Source organism: Oryctolagus cuniculus, chromosome X (genome assembly GCF_051225735.1).
Source record: "Oryctolagus cuniculus isolate XC-2025 breed Fujian yellow rabbit chromosome X, ASM5122573v1, whole genome shotgun sequence".
Classification (NCBI taxonomy): domain Eukaryota; kingdom Metazoa; phylum Chordata; class Mammalia; order Lagomorpha; family Leporidae; genus Oryctolagus; species Oryctolagus cuniculus.
Genome location: NC_142888.1, coordinates 81,889,054 through 81,910,389, shown reverse-complemented (window position 1 = coordinate 81,910,389; position 21,336 = coordinate 81,889,054). Strand labels below are relative to the sequence as shown.

Sequence of the window (21,336 nt, the reverse complement as noted above, 5' to 3'; positions counted from 1 at the left end):
TGCAAGATCTAAGAAATATTTAGAACATCTGGGAGTTTTCTAAAAGGAGCAAGTCCATTTTGCTCCATTCATTATTGCAAAGTGCATGGCCCATGAACTGGTGCCAGAAAGTCTGAGTGGAGCTCCTAGCCCACCTCAAGGACTACACTGTACTGTTTCAGGAACAATTACTATATAAAATGGTTGTTCCAGTATTGTGCACTTAAAATTTGTTAAGAGGGTAGATCTCATGTTAAATGTTCTTTCCACAATAGTAATTTGTTAAAAAGGTTGTTCCCATTTTACTTCATCCTTTCATCTTGACTTCACTGATTTTCTTCTGAGAATAATTATGTTTTATTTCACATGACATTTGTTTGCAACAATATATTGATTGCTTATTCATTTATAATTTTCACTTTCACAGGGCATCAGGGACTGTTTACACAGCACTGGACATTGCAACAGGGCAAGAAGTAAGTGCCAACATTCAGTCTTGATGTGTATTTTCCTTTATTCATTTTTGTCAGGTTTCCTCTTTGATGGCATCCATGCTAGAGAAAATGTGTAGCCCTGAGTTGAGAAGGGAGTTTATTAGTATCCAAAGCATCTGCAGTGAATGGTTTAATTACGTGTGACCATAGGAAAAAAGCCTAGATTTCTGGCACAGAGAAAGAGTTTAGTAGATAATGAATTTGTATGCCTCACTCTGTGTTCCTTGAAAGACAAATGTTTGTATTTATTGTGATATTTGTAATTTATTCTTATATTTTAATCATCATTCAGGTGGCCATAAAGCAGATGAATCTACAACAGCAACCCAAAAAGGAATTAATTATTAATGAAATTCTGGTCATGAGGGAAAATAAGAACCCCAATATTGTTAATTATTTAGATAGGTAAGTGTTCTCTCTCCTTGGGTACATGTTTCCATTATGGGATGTCATTTTCTTGGTAAGTGACTTAATTTGAGATTTATTCGCTTAACAGTCATTCTATACATATTTTTCAAATGCTATGAAGTAGTAGACTATTAGACCCATGGCTAAACTTGCACCCACTTGTCTTTGTCCACCCTTCGAACACTTGAAGAAATGTTTTATGGGTTTGGGTCTAAACATAAACAGTTTGTATAATTTCCTTTTGAGGATCACTGCTCTACATTGTCAGGAAATAGTCTATGGCAAGTGGGAGGGAGCGGGGGTGTAAAAAACATTTCATCAAGTGTTTGTTTGCAGCCAGTACAGTGTCTGGGAGTCTCAGTGAAGAAGGCTGACTACAATGGCTCTGCTTTAATGGGTGCTTTGTGATTAACTGACAGTAAGCTCTAGGGAATTCAGCTTTAATCTTAAACCTTTTTCCTAAACCAGGTAATTAATGTTTCTTTCATCCGTGGTATTAATAGTGTGTTATAAATAGTGTGTTATAAATAGGCATTTAAAGACAGGACTAACTCTTCACTTGTGGTTAACATCTGTCTCACTCAGTTTCAATAAGTGTTTGTTTAGCACCAGTGTGCTGTGTTCTCTGCAGGGATACAAAGGAAATAAGGCTAGGTCTTCAGAAGCCATAAACTTAAGATCTTGCTTTGCATGTTTTGGGCCAGGTAGGCCAGTGATACAGAAAGAGGAAAACTTCATAGGGAAAAAGGAGGGTCAGATTATCATCTTGGTCACTGTTTCATCAAGTGTCTTCAAAGGACCCTCTGCAGCAGAGTGACCTGGCATAATTTTGTAAAAATTCCATTTGTATTTGGAAAAAATGCAGATTTCTAGGTTGCTCTCCATTACTAATGAAATGAGGCCTGTGAATTTTCATTTTTGAATGTATTTGAGTCTTCTTTATTTCATTTTAAAAGCTTTTAATTAACATGTGATATTTGTACAAATTTATGGGGCACAGTGCAAAATTTCAGCTCATGCATAGAGTGTAAACTGATCAAATCAGGCAACCAGCATCCGTACCTCCCTACTTTTGCTCCAAATTTGGAGAATACCAGCTCTTCCCCTCTATTTCATTATATAGTTTGTAACATATTATTGTAAGATATAGTCATCTCACTGTTCTGTGGAACACTAGGAGCTATTTGTTCTATCTAACTGTGTTTTGGTACCTGTTATACACTTTTTCTCTCTTCCCTCTCTACCCTCTCCAGCCTCTAGTTATCAGTACCTTTTTTGTAGGTCTTTTCTTTATTATTTTATTTATTTCTGTGTTTTTAGCTTTTATTTAAGAAATACAAATTTCATAGGTAGAGCTTTGGGAATATAGTGGTTCCTCCCTGCATACCTGCCCTCCCACCTCCATTCCTGTCTCACCTCCTACACCCTCTCCCATCCCATTCTTCATTAAGATTCATTCTTAATTATCTTTATATACAGAAGAACAACTCAATACTAAGTAAAGATTTCAACAGTTTGCACTCACACAGAAACACAAAATGTAAAGTACTATTTGAGTACTAGTTATACCATTAATTCACATAGTACAACACATTAAGGACAGAGATTCTACATGGAGAGTAAGTGCACGGTGACTCCTGTTGTTAACAATTGACACTCTTCTTTATGACGTCAGTGATCATCCAAGGCTCTTCTCATGAGCTGCCTAGGTTTTGGAAGCCTTAGTTATCAGTATTCCAAGTTCACATCAACTCTAAAAAATCCACACAAGAGACAGAACGTGTAGTATTTTCTTTGTCTGGCTCATTTCACCTAACACAGTGCCTTTCATTTCCATCCATTTTGCTGTAAAAGTCAAGACTTCATTATTTTATAGTTGAATAATATTCCATTGTACTTATATCCCACATTGTCTTCACCCATTAATTCATTGGTGGATGACAACAACTGAAAAACACCCAGTCCACTTAAGAAATGGGACAATGATCTGAATGGACATTTCTCAAAAGAAGAAATAGAAATGGCCATAAAATATATGAAAAAATGCTCAATACTAGCTATCAGGGAGATGCAGATCAAAACCAGAATGAGATTTCATCTTGCTCCAGTTAGAATGGCTATTATTAAAGAGATAAAAGTGTGGGCATTTGACTCAGCAGTTAAGACAGTAGTTAAGATTCGCACATCCTATTTAAGAGTGCCTGGGTTTGACTCCTGGCTCTTGCTCCTGATTCAAGCTTCCTGCTAATGCAGACCCTGGGTGGCAGCAGTGATGGTTTGGGTAATTAGGTTGCTACCACCCTCATGGGAAACCTGGATTGTGTTCTCTGTTCCCAGGCTTCAGCCCCTAAACCATTGGGGACATATGGGGAGTGAACTTCCAGATGGACGTGCCCCCCAAATTAAAAAGACCAAAAAATGCTAGTGAGGATGTAGACAAAAGGTAACCCTACACACATAGTGGGAATGCAAATTAGTGCAGCCATTATGGAGAATAGTATGGATGTTCCTCAAAGAAAAAAAAAAACTAAAAATAGATCTACCATATGGGCCCAGCTATTATACTTCTCAGTAGAATTAAAAATAGAATGAAAGAGATACATGTACTCTGATGTTCATTACAGCACTCTGCACAATAACCAAAATATGGTATCAGCCTAAGTAAATTTTCATTTTTAACCAACTTCCCAGGTGACTGGTATGGGCACTGCAGTGTGAGCACCTCTGGATATATAAAGCCTTATTTATACTGATGTGGGCCTTAGAGCAGGGTGGGATCCTTGGGATCATTCCCATTCTCTGTAATTCCTGTCTCTTGCTGAGTAGGAAGATAAACATAACTTCTAAATAATAAATAAATAATACTGCTAAAGTGTCTTCCTATGATCTTAGGTGAATTCAATAACTTCATGCTCTCCTTACCCAAATTGTAGGGCTCTGTTGACCTTCTACCCCATAGTTGATCACTTGGGGGTATGTCATGAATAACTACTCAGAGATAGTTGGCACAGCACAACTCACAGTTGACCTTATCAGAACTGAGACCTGGAAGTATTAGAGCCCCTGCTTCCTTAATCCCAAGTCAAAGTCTTTTTCTTTTCTTCTTATAGCTACTTAGTAGGTGATGAACTATGGGTAGTGATGGAATACCTGGCTGGTGGCTCTTTGACTGATGTGGTCACAGAGACCTGTATGGATGAAGGACAGATAGCAGCTGTCTGCAGAGAGGTAAGAACATTTTTCTAGTTTACAGGAACACCAGAATTGGAGGTTCTTTATGTTCACAATCATTATAACGTCAAAGTAACAACAGCACAACTTTTCTACTGGAAAAACAATCAGAGAGTGTAAACTCAGTTCAAATACTAACCAATTCACATGTCCCTACACAACCCTCCTTAGCCCCCCTTTTTAGTTGCTTTTCTATGGATCTTTTGAATTCATCATGCTATCTCCAAGATGCCATATCCAAGTCCATATACTGTATGTAGTCTCAGTGAATATGGGTTGTTGACATGGAATTTCTTTTTGATCTGGGGAAATGCTTATATAATAGTTATCTTATCCTGTGTGTCATGTCAAATATAGCCTGTGAGTCATGTCAAATACAGACCATTTTATATTCCCACCATTTTCCAGAAGACAATTTAAACAAGATCCTTCTTCAGCTCAGAAAGCAGTTACTTGCCCAAAATGATCTGAATATCCCTGTAGCCTCCCGATGGACTGAGGATCTATTTATTTTCCAAGAACACTACCGTCCCTCTAGCTTCAAACTAAATTAATGACATTCTATTATTTTTACTTTGTTCAATATTTTAAAAAAAAACACATATTCTTCATTGGAATCTATTATGGACATTGTCATGTTCCCCATTCATTATGGATGGTTTTCTGTAGTTGAAAGAAGAAATTCTCACTCACTGAAACTTGAAAACTGATAATAACAAAATAAAACTAAATGATACAGGTAAACTTTCCTTTTCTTATGTTAAATTGGTCACTTAAATTTCCTCATTCCATTTCTCTTCTTATCCATATTCCTATTCCTCCTACCCCAAACACATGCACGTATCCACCAAAGTCAGGTTTTCTTTTTGTGCAGTAAATCACACTTAGAGTCATTCAGGGAAATATTCTCTTCTGAGCCTGGTTCCCATCTTCCAGTATTACAGTGTAAAAGCATTTCCAAACAGGTAGCCATAGTTGCCTCACAACCTACAAGCAGTTCCAAAGTTTAGCTGTCCATCAGAAATAGCTTGGGAAACTTCTTTTAAATGTGAATTCCTGAGTCTCACTCCAATCAAATCAGACCATGTACTTGAAGCTTGCTATATCTATATAAGATCAACGTTGATCCATAGTTTCCAGATAACTGGGCTAAAGTATGATTTCATTAATTGGTTAGTTTGACTGTATTAGCGATTAGTGCTACTTGCCGCATCATCACTCTTCATGACCTAGTCTGTCATGGCAGCCATCATATGTACAAGGATAATGCTAAGCAGCATCACTGATATAAAATGGTAAGGTGGTTTCAAAGTTGGTTTTAAATCTTTTGGTAATCTACTTCATTTCACAATGTAAAAGTATTCCCTTTCCCAAAATTTATCTAGTAATGAGATGTGGAATTAAAAAAAGTTATTTATGATATAATTAGAACTTTCTTTCCTGATTCAATAGTGCCTCCAAGCTTTGGATTTCTTACACTCAAACCAAGTGATCCATAGAGACATAAAGAGTGACAATATCCTCCTCGGGATGGATGGCTCTGTTAAACTGAGTAGGTATTTTGGTTCAGATGATGTTTGATGGAGAATCAGAGAATTTATGCTCTTCTACTGTCTGTATTGAGAAAATAATGGCTACTGAAAGGACATTATTTGAGAGCAGTTAGAGCCCAGTTTGAACAGAAGAATTTGTCTAGCACTGTGTTTTTGTAGATTATGACCAGATTTCTTAGACTTAATATTTCAGAATTTCTAATGACTTCTAATATAGATGAATGGGAAATACCTAATTGAAAGATTCTGTAAGTTTGACAGTACAGTAATGGGTGGGGAGAGGGAACTAGACTGAAGACTAGTAAAAACACACATCATATTAGTTAGTTCAGAACTTTTTAAAATCAGAGGCAGCTGAGAGATCAAGTAAGAAAAGGATGTGAGCCAAGAAGTTGTGGAAGCTCAGTATCTGACTAAGGAAGGTACAGACAAATCTCAAAGTGACCTATTATATAAGGAAAATAATTTGGGTCTATTTTAACTGATTTTTCTTCTCTGCAGCTGATTTTGGGTTCTGTGCCCAGATCACTCCTGAGCAAAGTAAACGGAGCACTATGGTGGGAACCCCCTATTGGATGGCACCTGAGGTGGTAACTCGAAAAGCATATGGTCCGAAAGTTGATATCTGGTCTCTGGGAATTATGGCAATTGAAATGGTGGAAGGTGAACCCCCTTACCTTAATGAAAATCCACTCAGGGTAAGTAAAAAGGGAACTCAGGTACTTTATCCCCAGGAAAGTAGAAAGACAAAATGTCATTGCTTGCTTCCACCAAAAGTGACCAAAATAGTTTCTTTTCTCAGATAAGTAATATAGAAACACCAAGCCAAGTTAAAATTTTCAAAATTGCCATGATCTTTTTAAAGTTTATCTTATAATGTCTCAATAGTTTTCTAAAGTTCTTTGATATAGGTATTTCTAATCACAAGGGTCCTTAAATTTCTTTAATATAGCTCTCTAGTGTAAGCTAGATGTTGGAAGAAAAAGATCGTTTTTAAAAATCACATGCCATGGTTAAATGATCTATCTAGGAAACAGTTGCCTTATAATTATTTTAACAAAGTAAATAAATGCATTTTCAGAACAGCTATAATTTTTTAAAATTAGATTTTCCTTCATTATCAGTAATGATTTATTGAGCAACAACAGCTTGGTGGGTATTGAATGGAACACAGAGATAGACATAGTGCCAGCCTAGTGAAATCACAAACTTAATTAGAAGACTGTCAAGTGGAAAATGAATGGAAATAGTTAGAGTTGGGTAGCTCAGTTTGTTACTGCAAAATCAGAGGTTTGTTCCTCACCTGATCCTGTTAACTCTGCAAAGAGATGGGCTCCATTTCATTGCCTACCTGCACTCTCTTTATGCAAAGACATGCTGTTGGTCATGAGGCGTAAAACAAAGGTGTGTAAAAGAAATATTTGCTCAGTGTAAAAGCAAACTAGCAGCTATTTTGTTGTATATAGCCTAAGGGCAAGCCAGAAGCTGGGTTTTGTATATATAAAATCATCTCATTGTTGAAAAAAGACATATACACACAGATTCTCAAAAATCATGCATAGAGCTGGCATTTTGCGTATTGTCTGTGTTGTTACCACTGAGTTTAAAACTGAATTTTACCTTTGACATACAAAAACTGTTGTCCTTAAAGGGCTATCTGTTTCCCCACTAAGCTTGTAAAATCCATATTCAAGCAAATAGATGGGGCTTTCTATACATGTAAATGAGCCTACAAACTAATTGTCTAGTTGTTTTTGCGGTTGGACATTCTGTAATTAGGAGCTGCATTCCCTATGTGTGGAGAGGGGGATGCCTCCTCCCGGCCTTCCTCTAATTCCTCTCTGGTATTTGGCCTGTTATCCTAGTCCTTGCACTGACTGGAAAACAACAGATATGAGTGAATTTCCTAATGAATGCTATGGGCTATTGCTCTGGTCTCATGAAGCAATCTGGAAGTGAGATGTGCACGATGATTAGCTGCCTGCAGGGCTGAGTGGAAAAGAAGGGGCATTTTCCCACCCTTTGTAGGTCAGTCCTTGATGCATTTAATCAAGTCCACCCCTGACCTATGGAGCAGCGCATCAGGATAATTACACAGGCTTTTCCTTATTGTTTAACCACCGTGGCCCATTAAGGAACAGCAGTGAAAGAACATATCAGGCCTCTTGTTTCCATAGATTTCCTCCTCTGAGTTTGCAGAGCTTGGAGGCACTAAACGGATTATGGTATTTTGCGTTCTGCCTCATAATGAGTAATTTACAACCTGCAAAATTTAAGGATTAAATAAATGGCTCTGTAAAGCAACTGGTCTCAGTAATGCATTTATTACCTTCTTCAGTTCCCCAATTACAATTGATCGCTCTTTAGCAAGGCTGCTAATTGTTGGCAAAAAGGAAACAAGTTTTAATCTTAATAGGCATCTTCCAGCCTGGGATTAGAACTCATAATTAACAGCTTGTCTCTTAGAATCCACAGCCTTATATCTAAACAAGTACTTGCAGATTAACAAGCCACAAGGTTCAGGAAGCCTACATTAAAGGCTATAACAAAAAGACCTGTCAAAAAGACCACCCTGTTGAATTCCACTGATAAAGATTTATTCTAACTTTGCTCTTTACTCTGGGGTGTAATCAGCCTCCAATTAATCAACAAGTCCCTGTTGAGCCAGCTCTCTTCTGAGCCTCTCTATCCTAGGCACCAGGAGTTCCTTTTTAGTCTTGATTGCAAATATGCTGCCCTCATGTTCTCATAAAGAAAACACAAAGTCTCAGAGTATACACCCTTATTTGGAATTCAAAAACTGTAGTTAACTGAAACGATGAGGAGGTTGGAGATAAAAAGATATAACATGAGCCTGTTTGGAGCTTGCTTCCAATGCTACTTGTCCACCATTTTAGGTTTTGTAGTGAAAAGTGAAAGGAAGGAAGTGAAAGAAGCAGAAGGAAGATGGTGGTAGAGGGCAGCTTGTATAAAACAATGTGGTCTAACGGTCAGGCAGATCTGAGTGTGTCCTAGCTTCATGTAACACCTTTCCAAACCTGTTTCTTATCTGTAAAATTGGGCTACTGTCTACCTTGCAGAATTGACTTGGAATCTAAATAATAATGTGTTTAAATCTATCACAATGTTTAGCTCACTGAATTGTGTGTGTATATAAAAATGTAAGAACTGTTGTTATGTGTATATATATATATATATATGTAGGTGTGTGTGAATGAAAAGTAAGAAGAAAAAGAAAGGATGTTCCACGTGATTTTTAACCAATCATGAAGGGAGGTTGCATTTACCACTCTCCTAACAACTTCCCTTTCACACTGGTTACATCCCTTTCCCCTCAAGGAGTGAAGGGTTTTGCGCAGCTCTATGTAGTTAATGTGAACATACAACACTGAAGAGAGGTTCAAGGTTAAGTCTGGGATTATACATTTCAAAGTTGTTTACATTTCACTGCAAGTTTTTTGTCTTTGTTGTGTGAGTTCCAACTGAACAAACTATGAATATTGCCTGTTAACATATTGTTGATGCAAAGAATTAGGTAGTTTGTCCCCCCAGGTAAAAAGTGGTTGGGAATTTTCTAAATGTAAATTGCTCTGTACTAATTGACCTAATTTGCTCAAGAAATTCCTTTTAAGGGTCGAGAATTATTAACTGTAATGATGTTATGAGGCTGGTATGGTTCCAGAGACAGAGAGGAGACAAGCTCCTTACCATCCCCCACTGCCTAAAGTCTTTGCACTCAACATAATTGGTCTTGGACATGTTGTTCTGTGACCCATGGACATTTTTAGTAGAGCCTCCAATAATAAAGTGCCTTGTTCCTTCTATTTGCCAAAGTGACTAGGTTAAAAACTAAAGTTCCCCTTTGAATCTGTAAATCAAATATTGGTGCTCTGCTAATCGCAGCTTTGTTGATAATTGAAGGTATAGATTTTTAAAACCGTTTATTATAATGACCTAATTCCAAATAGGGAGGCTCAATCATTTAAGTAAAGCAAAATTTTGGTTCATTTTGTTTCTCAGCACCAAGGCAGTGCCTTTTTATTAATTTTGCTTCCACACATAGTGGGGCGTTTTTATCAACACTTTGGTGAAGTTTGTCATTTATGAAATGTCTCAGTGGCATCCTCTTTGAAGTCTGTACTGGAGCCTTTGGAACCCATTGTTTGTAATTTTCCTAACATTTATCTAAGTTGAAATGAACTCTAAGTGTCCTTGCTTTAAACATCTGAAGGTGCATCAAACATTGGATCACTAGAAGACAGTTAATAACAGTGCTACAACAGTATTTAGTATAGTATTTGAATCACAGATCCCATTCCAGTGGTTCTCCTCCTGGGTTGCATTGTAGGATCACCTCTGGAGCTTTAAGAAACCGTAACATTAAGTTCCCATCTCCAAGAAAAAAATGGCAACCAGGACTAGGCTATGTGACAAGCCCTTACAGGACAGTGTCCGGAATGAACAACAATTATCTGTTGGACCTCTTGGAGCAGGGTTGTTCAACTAGAAAAGAATGTGCTGTCATTCTGCCCACATTTCTCTATTTCTTCTAAAAACTTACTAGTAACTCTGTGAAAGCCTTGTTGGAATCCTGCTGCACTCTATGTCCTTCTCTGATTTACTAGTACAGAAACACTATCAAAAAAGACACATTGGTTCAGCAAATACCCCTATGATATGTTATTTTCTATTTTCAGTTTTGCTTTTCCTAAAAATGGAGTTAATCACTAAAGTGCACTAGCTGCTGACTGAGTACCTAACACGTATTTATACCTACTCAAGCCATCAATCTGAGTACTCATGATTAGGAGAGCATTACTTGTATGGCCAGGGAGAAGGGAGGGCAGAAACCTAACTTCAGACTGTGGTCTATGCCAAGAGGCTTCCTGTTCTTACTCCCACGCTTAGAGCACTGCTCGAATGGTAGTTATTCTTACTTTTGCCTACAGGAAAAGGGAAATTCTAGTTAGTATGTATATCTAGGAAAGAGAGGTTAAGCGGAATAAGAGAATCTCTAGCAACTGAAAAACAGCAACCAAGGGCCAAACTGCTTCTAGTTCCCTCCAACCACTGGAACCTGTGCCGTGGATTGGAATGTCTGGGTTTGATGGCGCGTGCTCATTTGGAATTAAAGTCAGACATAAACTTCCTGAGAGCCAGAGAAGCAAGCATACTTTGCTCACACTCAGTCAATATTGTTTTGAATGTATTTCAGGAAGAGCTGGGAGCATTCCCCATCTTTTTCCGTAAGCCACTATGGAACAGCAAAGTTTATTAATGGTTTGTTGACACTCCTACTTTGAGGGCAAACCTATGCCTAAAATGAGGGGCAAGTTGGGATAATTACAACTAAAATAATTATAGAATGGCAACAGACTTTTTTCAATCAGAAAAAAAAAAATTGCCTGTCAAAAGATAGACAGCTCTTAAGAATCATTGGTTGTCAGGGGTTCAGTATAGGAAAGTGGGACTTAGCCATAGGAAAGCTGCAAGTCTCATTTAGATTGTAATTCAGAAGCAGACAGTTCAAACTTGTGAGTTATGACCCAGAAGACAGCCAAGGGAGAAATTGATTCCACAGCAAACTAAAACCCAAAAAACTCTGACCAGGCGAAGAGGAAGGAAAGAAAGTTTAAAAATGTGGTGACTGGAAACCCACTGTTGGCCAATACTGATAGTCCCTTATCCTACTATTACCTTATTCCTCAGAGTCCTTACAGTATGGTTTAGGACTAAACTAGTCAATATATCTCCTGCCCTAATAGGTGTCATGCCTCTCTCATATAGTTAAATCCTTCAAACTCAAAGTTTATTCTAAAAAGACAAATCATGGAGTGGAACGATAGGCATTTGTCCACTGAAGTGCTCATTCACTTGTTAAATCCTATGGCTTTTGCAATCTGTGCTTTTACAAACAAAAAATGGCTTTATCAAGAAAATAAGGGTTTTCTTTATAAGATCATTTATAACCTTTGCTGCCATTTTGATCTATACCTTTTCCAACTGTGTTGCAATGTTATTTTAGAAATCCCTTTGCTTCTGATAATAGAATACTCTGAGATATCTTAGCTATGCCTCTCAACAGAGAAAGTTGAATTGATTAAGGCAATCTTAGCTCAGTAGCTGAGAAAGTAAGAGTTTTAACATTATCCCAGGATTCAAGCTGCTCTTTTTGCTGTAGCTTCTTTCTTTTCTCTTTATCTTTCTTTCTTTTCCTCCCCCTTCCTTTCTTTTCTTGCTTCCACCAGAATAGTTTCTCTTTAATTAGCTTTCTATATTGAGCTGTCACATGAGATTTACTTAAATAAAGGGGGAACTTTGTAGTTTCCTTGCTCTGATTCTATATGCTTTGGCTGTAGGTAGGCTTTGATACTGCCAAAAGGGCTTTGTTTTGAATATATGTTGTCTTCAGAAAGCAGCTTGAAGATACCACTCTTATAATCTCCAGACTGTATCCTGCAGAGTGGAAAGATCCTCCTTGTCCTACCAAGAGAAAACACACTCTCATGATGTGAAATATATTGCATGTGTGACTTAATAACCCCACTATGATAATAATCTTGGTGTTGAAACACTGAAGAGCACTGCAGTGATAGAACTATTGGAGGAATACCTCGTCCACACTCTGTGGTATGATGGAAAGAATAGCATGTTATTGTGTACAGGGCTGTTCAATTGATTAAAAGCATTTGAAACTAAAGTTGAAATGAGTTTATGTGAGTGATAATGCATGTTTCACAGATCATATCACAATCAGGTTGTTTTGATTCTAATATGGTCATTTGGAAAAGCCCCAAAGATTCAGGGAGTTGGGCCCATCCTGCTCTAATATTTTGAAATGAGGCACAGATAAATGTGTAGTGTGAAACAGTACCTTAGACCTAGAAATTAGGTGTGGTTAAAGAGAAAATGGGAGGTAAGGAAATTCTTATGTCAAATATGAAAGTGTTTTGTGAAGTTTTGTGTGAAAAGGACCAGGGAAATGCAGCAAGAGGAGAATGGGTCCTAAGATCCAGGTCCCCTTGGCTTCTGATACTTTCTAGACTTTATCATCATTTCTCTGCTTTTTTAAAATTCCACCAGCTAACTTCCCTCTCATTGTCCCTTGGCCCCTGTCCTTGCCCTATTGTTTCTGCTCCTTTTGCTTTTCATAGCTTCCCTCCTCTACCTCCTGCAACATTTTTCTTTTCTTCCTCTCCTATAACTATGCCTACTCCCACTCCTACTTCCAACTCCTCTATAGTTTCAAACCTTGGATACTGCTTGGGCTGCCCAGAGTTACTTCATGGGCACAAGTAGCCTGGTCCACATTTCTTTAAAAAGCACTATTAATTCTGACAATAGAACGAGCTCATGCATTGTCAGAGTTGTCTGGTATTTATCTTGCAGCATTGGTCAGTCCTTTGTGCTTAAAAGGAGCACTCTAAAGCTAAGCTAACACCTAATCAATCAGCACTACCTAATTACCTTTTACTATCAGCCTATAAGGGGATAGGTTCATTTTAAATAGCTTTTTAAGGATTAAGCAACAACAAAAGCCCCAATAATTTGGTGACAGATGAAAACTTCTGTGAAAGACAAGCAGAGAGCTAAATTAGAGCATATTACTTATCCAGCTATCACACTGAAGTATTGGGTTTAATAAGTTAAAGAATAAAATGTTTATTATACTGTAGTGATTTCTTTTTACAGATTGAGTCCTATTTATACTCTTCTTAGAAAAAAAAAACTGTGCCAGGATCTTTCATGAAATCCATAAACACACCAGAGGCATAACACACTCTGATCTTTAACCTCTTGTGATGTCAGGTCATAAGTAAACTAAGTCATAAGGTGTCAAATCACTCATTGCCAAATCTTGCTCATAAAACATTCAAAGTTAGTAGAAAATTCTAAAATGAGAAAGAAACCAGGATAGCAGTAGGTTAAAGGCAACAACCAAGCTACAAACTACATATAAGCCTTCAACACACACACATACATACACACACATGTGCACTTGAAAACAATATGAAACCCCTCCAGCTGGGTACTTGTCCTTTGGTCCCCATTTTCAAGTAGGTGCAGAATGATTGACCTTGAGACAGTCCATTTCCTCTGCACAAGTAGAGATGGATCAGGTAAGACATTTGCTTATACACCGTGTGCCTCATTGGAAAGCCTTTGTCTGCCTCTGCTCTGAGAATCCTACCCCAGACCGGAAACAGTTAGAGATGGTAGGTGGTATCATGCACTCATCAAGAGCATGGACTCTGGACTCACAGTTTCTGGATTTAAACACCAGTTACCCCATTCCTAGTTGTGTAACACTGAGCAAGTTCTTATTGTCTTTTTGTTTGTTTCATTTCTTTTATTTGAAAACAGAACAACAGATACAGAGACAGAAAATGTGATCATCCATCCACTGGTTCACTCTTCAGATGTTCACAACAGCCAGAGCTAAGCTAGGCCAAAGCTGGGAGCCAGGACTTAATGTGGGTCTCCCACAGGGATGGCAGGGACCTAAGTGACTGAGCCATCTCCTGCTGCTTCCAAGGATACACATTAGCAGGTGGCTGGATTAGAGGCCGAGAAGGAACTCAAACTCAGACACTCCAGTATCAGACAGTGACATTCCAAGTGGTGTCTTAATGACTTGGCCACTACACCCACCACAAGTTATTCTTAAGCTCACAAGTCTCAGTTTCTTTATCAGTTAATTGGAGATCATAATAGAGTCTACCTCAAAGAGTTGTTCAGTAAATCTATTACATAAGTTGATAGTAATCATTCAATAAATTTTATCTATTAATAATTCCCATGTACACGATATTTACACAGATGTTATAGTTCAGTTCCATTGTATGTTAAATAATTTTCTATGGCCTGGGCTGGGAGCCCACTCACAGTGTATAACATGATTTCCATGGGAAAATGTGTTTTGAGTTCCAAATATTCAATGTACAAAGAGATTTTTGTACCACACCCTATCTTCTTTGTAAAATGAGTCTTTATGCTGGTTGCTGGGGCCTCTCATCGTTGCTAACACATTTCCATGTTAAGTCCCCTAGTTTGTTCTCTAATGTCTTAACCTAAAGTTTATAAGCTGTTATAATGAACCGAAGTCACAAACTAAAGCTTTTTAATTAAATGGTTAGTCTTGTTGCAAAACTGCTTTAATGAAAATTTATTGGGTACATATGTTTTGGGACTTCTTTGGAGAAATGTAGTAACTTCTACAATGACTGTTTTGATCTTTCTTAACTGAGGAAATTGCCAATAAGGAAAATTGAATTATTACTTCAACTGTTTAGTTTTTTCTTAGTACTTAGGTAAATTCAGTTGTATATCAGTCAATGAGAACTTTAATGTTTGTGTGTTATTGGTAAGTTATTTAAGGTAATGTAGAATTCTAGAACATCAGAAACTTCTAGGTCATGTGTATATTGCAATGAAGAAAGCTGCCATTTTTATGGTCAAAGGTTGTATTTCTAATACTATAAATGAAATTAGTAGACCATGGGGCCTATACAAGGGTATGCCAAAAAGTTTATGGAAAACAGAATTAAAAGTTTATCTTGATGCAAAAAATTTGAAATCCATGCATACAAGGGGTCTTCAGGAATTTCAAAATTTTTCACACTAAAATAAACTTATCTTTTAGCTCCGTTTTCCATGAACTTGTTAAAGTACCATCATATTGTTTAACCTTAGACAGAAAACAGACCTTGTTTATTAATCTAAAAGAGAAGATAAGTTCCTGAACTGTTCTTTGAATTCCAGAGGCACTTGTTCTTCCCAGAGGCAATTGTAAATAAATTGGTATGAATAATATGTGAGCTTTGATCAGTGTGTACGTGTGTGGGGAAAGGGGAAGAAGGGTCCTAGAATGAGAACAGATGAAAGCTGGGAAGGTGAGCAATAGTCAAGTTACAGAGGATCCTATGTGCCATGCTAGGAAATATTTACTATGTTCTGTGGTCCTGTTTTCAAACAGCTATAGTGACCCCCTGCTTCCAATGAAATCTTCCATGGAAGCATAAATAAATAGAGAAAAAAACTAAAATTTCTCTGAAACAGATAGGTGTTGGGTTAGGGTCCTAGAGTCTCTACTCCTGTCTCTCCCCCTTCTTTTTTCCCTCTTATTTGCTCTTGAGGGAGATTTGGTGCAGCACAGTTTGAAAACCACATTTATGGACCATGAAGAGCAACCAAAAATTTTAAGCATGGAAGTGAATAATTTTATGACATCTCTAAGATTGTTAAGGGCATGGATTGAAAGATAAAAGGCCTTGAGTAAGGAAAACCAATTAGAAGGCTATTGTAATTTCAAGAAGCCCAATCTAATCCAAGGTAATGGGGATGGAGAGAAGTGGATAGGTATAAAAAACTTCTTTAAAGTTTCATTAATAAAGCCTGGTACAGTGATTACACTAAGGGCTGAACAAGGTTGCTGAATGAAAAAGGACAAGAATCTAAGAATGACTCTATGTTTTCTTACTTACATGAAAAGCAACTAACTTATATGGGAAATCTAGAGTCTTTTTTTATTCGAAAAACAGAAAGACAAAAGAGAGATAGCTCTCAGCCATTGGTATAGTACTACCCAATTACCTGCAATGGCTAGGGATCCATCCAGGTCTCCCATGTAGGTAGCAAGGGTCCAACTACTTGAGCCCATTTTCTGCTGCCTGCCAGGGTATGCATGAGCAGGAAGCTAGAATCCACATCAAGTACAGACAGGACTCAAACAAATGCACTCTGATATAGGATGCAGGCATCCCAGGCCACATCTTAACTGCCATGCCAAAAGCCTGCTCCTCTAGTCTGATTTCTAATAGCTCACTAATTTTCTTTGAGTTTTCATTCACTCAAACAAAACCAACATGTGACCACTTAGGTCTAGATCTACTTTCCTCAAATATCTCTTCACTAAAGACTTGACTTTGCTAGTAAAACCCTTTTTGTTCTCATTGTTGTATTGGCTGTAACTGTATTTATTTGTCTCTCATTAGCAGGGCAATGGGTAGACATTTTTCTTCTTCACTAAGGTAGGCCCTAGCTTACTCACAGGATGTTTTCTAAAAGTTCATTTTCAAGTTAATTATTTGGAACTCAAAGTACATTTTCCCATAAAAGCTGCATTATACATTGCGATTAGGTTCCCAGGCCAGTCCACAAAAGCCAGTTTAGCCCATAATATAACTGAAAGTGTGGATTTTTGCAATGGAAATTAGTTGGAAATAATACTGTTACAATTAAAACAGAAACAATAGTTGAAAAAGAAATAGTCTGGGTTTTTGTTTCCCTCAAAAGGGTACTACATGATGAAAAGCAGGTTTAATCCTAGGAAGACAAAAAGAAATAGATGAAGATTTTTATGTAAATTGGTCACCATGATTTTTAAATTTACTTTTTAAATAATGTTTTGGAGGGTTTTTAAATAATAAAGGTAATCATGTTCTTTGTAGAAAATTTGGAAAATGAAAAAATGTATTTTAAAAATTAAGTCACCAATAGTCTTGCCACTAAGAGAGAACTGCTATTAATGTGTTGGTGTGTTTCAACCAATTTTTGAGTGCATGTATTTTTTTCATCAGCACAATAGTAATTATGGTACATCCACATGATGAACCATTATGCAGTTTTAAAGTGTTATATATGAAGAATTTTTAAACATAAAAATTGTGATATAGTGTCGGGTAAAAGGCTGCATTTCATTTGATTCCTAGAATGCCAGTAAAGGAGTGTAAGCAGATCAAAGCTAGTTTACCAGAGCAGGAATCAGCTGTTAGGCTACCAACCAAGGCCCCCTGCCATCAGTCTCACCCACAACACAAAACATGAGTTTTTTTGTAGAAGTTCTGAAGAGAACATATGAGTTCTTTGAAGTGCTATAAAGATCTGTAGCCTTCGTTCCATATTACTTATGAATTTACTTCAAATTACAGGACTGTTCTCTCAGTGCACTGTGTTGCTAGCACAACACAAGTCTAACAACCATGATTAAGATCATTTTTTGGATTCATTAAATGGAACAAAGAGGAGCACACATTTTTTTGATGTAATTGTGCATGGATTGAAGAGAGAAGAGAAGGATTTGGGTAGTGAAAATGTGTATATACTTGTAGGAAGAACATTAGAATGTATTGAGCTAACATGATGGAAGAAGGGTGAGAAAAGGAAGACAGTCCACCGTACATGCAGACCTAGGGAGAGAGGGAAGACCTAGGGAAAGGAAGAAATGGAGTGTGTTTATGTGTTTAGGGCTGGGCTTAGTGTTACAAAAAAAAAATTGGAGGAGTTGTAACCAGCTGAAATAAGAGGATTTTAGGACTAGGCAACAACTGTAATGTGAGCAATCGATTTTCTTTTTTTTCAACTTTTATTTAATAAATATAAACTTCCAAAGTACAACTCTTGGATTATAGTGCCCCCCCCATAACCTCCCTCCCACCTGCAACCATCCTATCTCCCACTCCCTCTCCCATCCCATTCTTCATCAAGATTCATTTTCAATTATCTTTATATACGGAAGTTCAACTTAGTATATACTAAGTAAAGATTTCAACAGTTTGCACCCACAGAGACACACAAGTATAAAGTACTGTTTGAGTACTAGTTTTACCATTAATTCGAATAGTACAACACATTAAGGACAGAGATCCTACATGGGGAGTAAATGTACAGTGACTCCTACTGTTGATTTAACAATTGATGCTCTTATTTATGATGTCCCAATGGTTTGTGAGGACAGGTGCTTCAAGCAGTACTCATCCAAGAACAACATTTTGTCTAAACTTAAGGTAATATATCTGTTTTGATCCTAATAGATGCCACTTGCTCTTGCTTGCTCAGTAAAGCGACTAAAAATTAAAAGGGCTAGGATTATGGCACACCAGGTTAAACCTGCATCCAATCCCAAATTCTCTGATCCAGCTTCCTGTTAATGCACCTGGGAGGGAACTGATGATGGCCCAAGTGCTTGGCCCTGTCACCCATGTGGGAGACCTAGAAGGAGTTCCTGGCTTTTCCACCTGGCCCAGCCCTGACTGTTCCAGCCATTTCAGGAGTGAACCAGCAAATGGAAGATCTCTCTCTCTCTCTCTCCTTTCTGTGTGTGTGTGTGTGTGTGTGTATGTATGTATGTCACTTTGCCTTTCAAATAAATAAATAAATCTTAATAAAAAATTAAAAGGAAAGAGAAAGAGAGAAGGAGTGTTTGGCATAGTAGTTAAGAGGGCCACTAAGGATGCCCCAATCCCATATCAGAGTGCCAGGGTTCTAGTCCCAGCTCTACTCCCTATTGATTTCAACTCCCTGCTAATATATATTCTGGAAAGCAGCAGATGATGACTCATGTACTTGGGTCCCTGCCACCCATGTGGGAGACCCGGATTGACTTTCTGGCTCCTGGGTTCAGCCTGGCTCAGGTCCAGTTATTATGGACATTTGAAGAGTGATCCAGTGGATGGGAGATCCTCTCTCTCTCTCTCTCTTTCTCTTTCTCTTTGTGTGTGTGTGTGTGTTTCTCCCTCCCTCCTTCCTTCCCTACTTTTCAAATAAATTAAAAGTAAATAAATAAAAATGTTTGAACAACAGGAGAGCAAGGGGGAAGGAAGGTGTTTCTTTTGAAGATGGTGGGGGTTTACATGTGAATTGTTTTAATGAACTAGAGGGAAATCAAAAAGGTTCATTGGATTTTGTAAAAGCACATGACATTTTAATTCTCATATCATTACACAGGAGCATCTCCTTCTATGGGATTGTGTAACTCTTGTGTTTGGTGTGCTGATGAAGTAGAGATTCTGAGTCAACTCTGGGGTGAACTGCTGGTCCTCAGCCAGTGGTTCTTTTTTTTTTTAATCATTTCTTTATTGTGAAGACAATAGAGGTATATATGTCTAACACAATCCTACAAAACCTATAGCTGGTTTAATACAGTAAAGACAGGAGCTTATTTTTTTTTTTAATTTTTGACAGGCAGAGTGGACAGTGAGAGAGAGAGAGACAGAGAGAGAAAGGTCTTCCTTTGCCGTTGGTTCACCCTCCAATGGCCGCCGCTGCAGCCGGCGCACCGCGCTGATCCGATGGCAGGAGCCAGGATCCAGGTGCTTTTCCTGGTCTCCCATGGGGTGCAGGGCCCAAGCACCTGGGCCATCCTCCACTGCACTCCCTGGCCATAGCAGAGAGCTGGCCTGGAAGAGGGGCAACCGGGACAGAATCCGGCGCCCCAACCGGGACTAGAAGCCGGTGTGCCGGCGCCGCAAGGTGGAGGATTAGCCTATTGAGCCACGGCGCCAGCGTTAGGAGCTTATTGTAAATGAGCTAATTTATATGGAAACCAAGACACATTAAATGTATAGTATATAATATTTTCTATAATATATACAACACATATGAAACATATAGGAGGATAAATTAAAATGTTTGTGTAAAGACAATTAAAAGTTTTAGTGCAAAAATTTTAAAATCATATTTTTTTCATAATACACATTTTCCATTAACTTTCTGAAGCTCCTGTGTGTGTGTGTGTGTGTGTGTGCGTGTTTAAATTTCATAGGGAAGAAAGAGAGATAAGGTAATAAAAGTAAACTCTTGGGGAAGAAAACATTCTGCATTGTGTCACAATTTGCCAGGTGTTTCCTGGATATTTTTTCTCTTCCCATCTCATTCAAGTTGTTTGTTGGATATTTTCTCTCTTCACATCTCAGCCAGTGTTTCTTGATGTTGCCTGCAAAGTGAAATCACCTGGAGAGTTTTAAAATACTAAGCGAGTGGTTCCACTCCCAGAGATTTTTAAATTAGTCTGACAGTGATAACTGAGTGTGGGGAGTTTTAAAATCTCTTCAGGTGATGCTAATATGCAGATAATTTTGGGAATCTTTTATTTAACCTATTTCTTTTTTTAACTTTTATTTAATGAATATAATTTTCCAAAGTACGGTTTATGGATTACAATGGCTTCCCCCCCACCGTAACTTCCTCCCACCCGCAACCCTCCCCTCTCCCGCTCCTTCTCCCCTTCCATTCACATCAAGATTCATTTTCAATTATCTTTACATACAGAAGATCAATTTAGCATATATTAAGTAAAGCTTCAAGTGAAATGGACATATGAGAAATGGTGACTTGATCAGCCCTTGCCCTGACTGTTGATGAATAACTTAATACTTTATCCCTTTTAGTATTTTTTGTTCTATTTAATACCATTGGTTGAGCTCTGTAATTAATACACAGTTATTCTTAAGTGTTGAAACTTAACTGAAAAGTGATCCCTGTTAAATATAAGAGTGGGAATAAGAGAGGGAAGAGATGTACAATCTGGGACATGCTCAATCGGACTTGCCCCAAATGGTAGAGTTAGAAACATGCCAGGGGATTCCAATTCAATCCCATCAAGGTGGCATGTACCAATGCCATCTCACTAGTCCAAGTGATCAATTTCTGTTCACAATTGATCATAATGATAGTACTAAGAGCCAAAGGGATCACATAAACAAGACTATTATCCTATTTCTTAATTACTTGGGTGGATTAAACCAGTTCTCAAAGTGTGGTCTAGGAGCAGCCATTTCAGTTATTAGAATGCCAGTTCTTGGTCCCCTCTCCAGATTTGCTAACTCAGAAACTCTTAGGGTGGCCCAGGAAAATATGTTTAATAAGCTCTCTTCTTGATTTTGCTGCATGAT

The 21,336-nt window shown here is 37.9% G+C and overlaps 1 protein-coding gene across 14 annotated transcripts in view; it reads left to right on the top strand.

The window, feature by feature from the left end:
- Positions 1-21,336, top strand: part of PAK3 (p21 (RAC1) activated kinase 3) — a 278,956-nt gene that overhangs the window by 244,962 nt on the left and 12,658 nt on the right. For all 14 annotated transcript variants that reach the window (XM_089324121.1, XM_070067235.2, XM_089324119.1 and 11 more), the window contains 5 exons: positions 407-455; positions 766-878; positions 3,992-4,109; positions 5,565-5,664; positions 6,167-6,363. In XM_089324121.1, the coding sequence (XP_089180247.1) occupies positions 407-455; positions 766-878; positions 3,992-4,109; positions 5,565-5,664; positions 6,167-6,363 (577 nt within the window). The remainder of the gene's footprint in view (positions 1-406; positions 456-765; positions 879-3,991; positions 4,110-5,564; positions 5,665-6,166; positions 6,364-21,336) is intronic.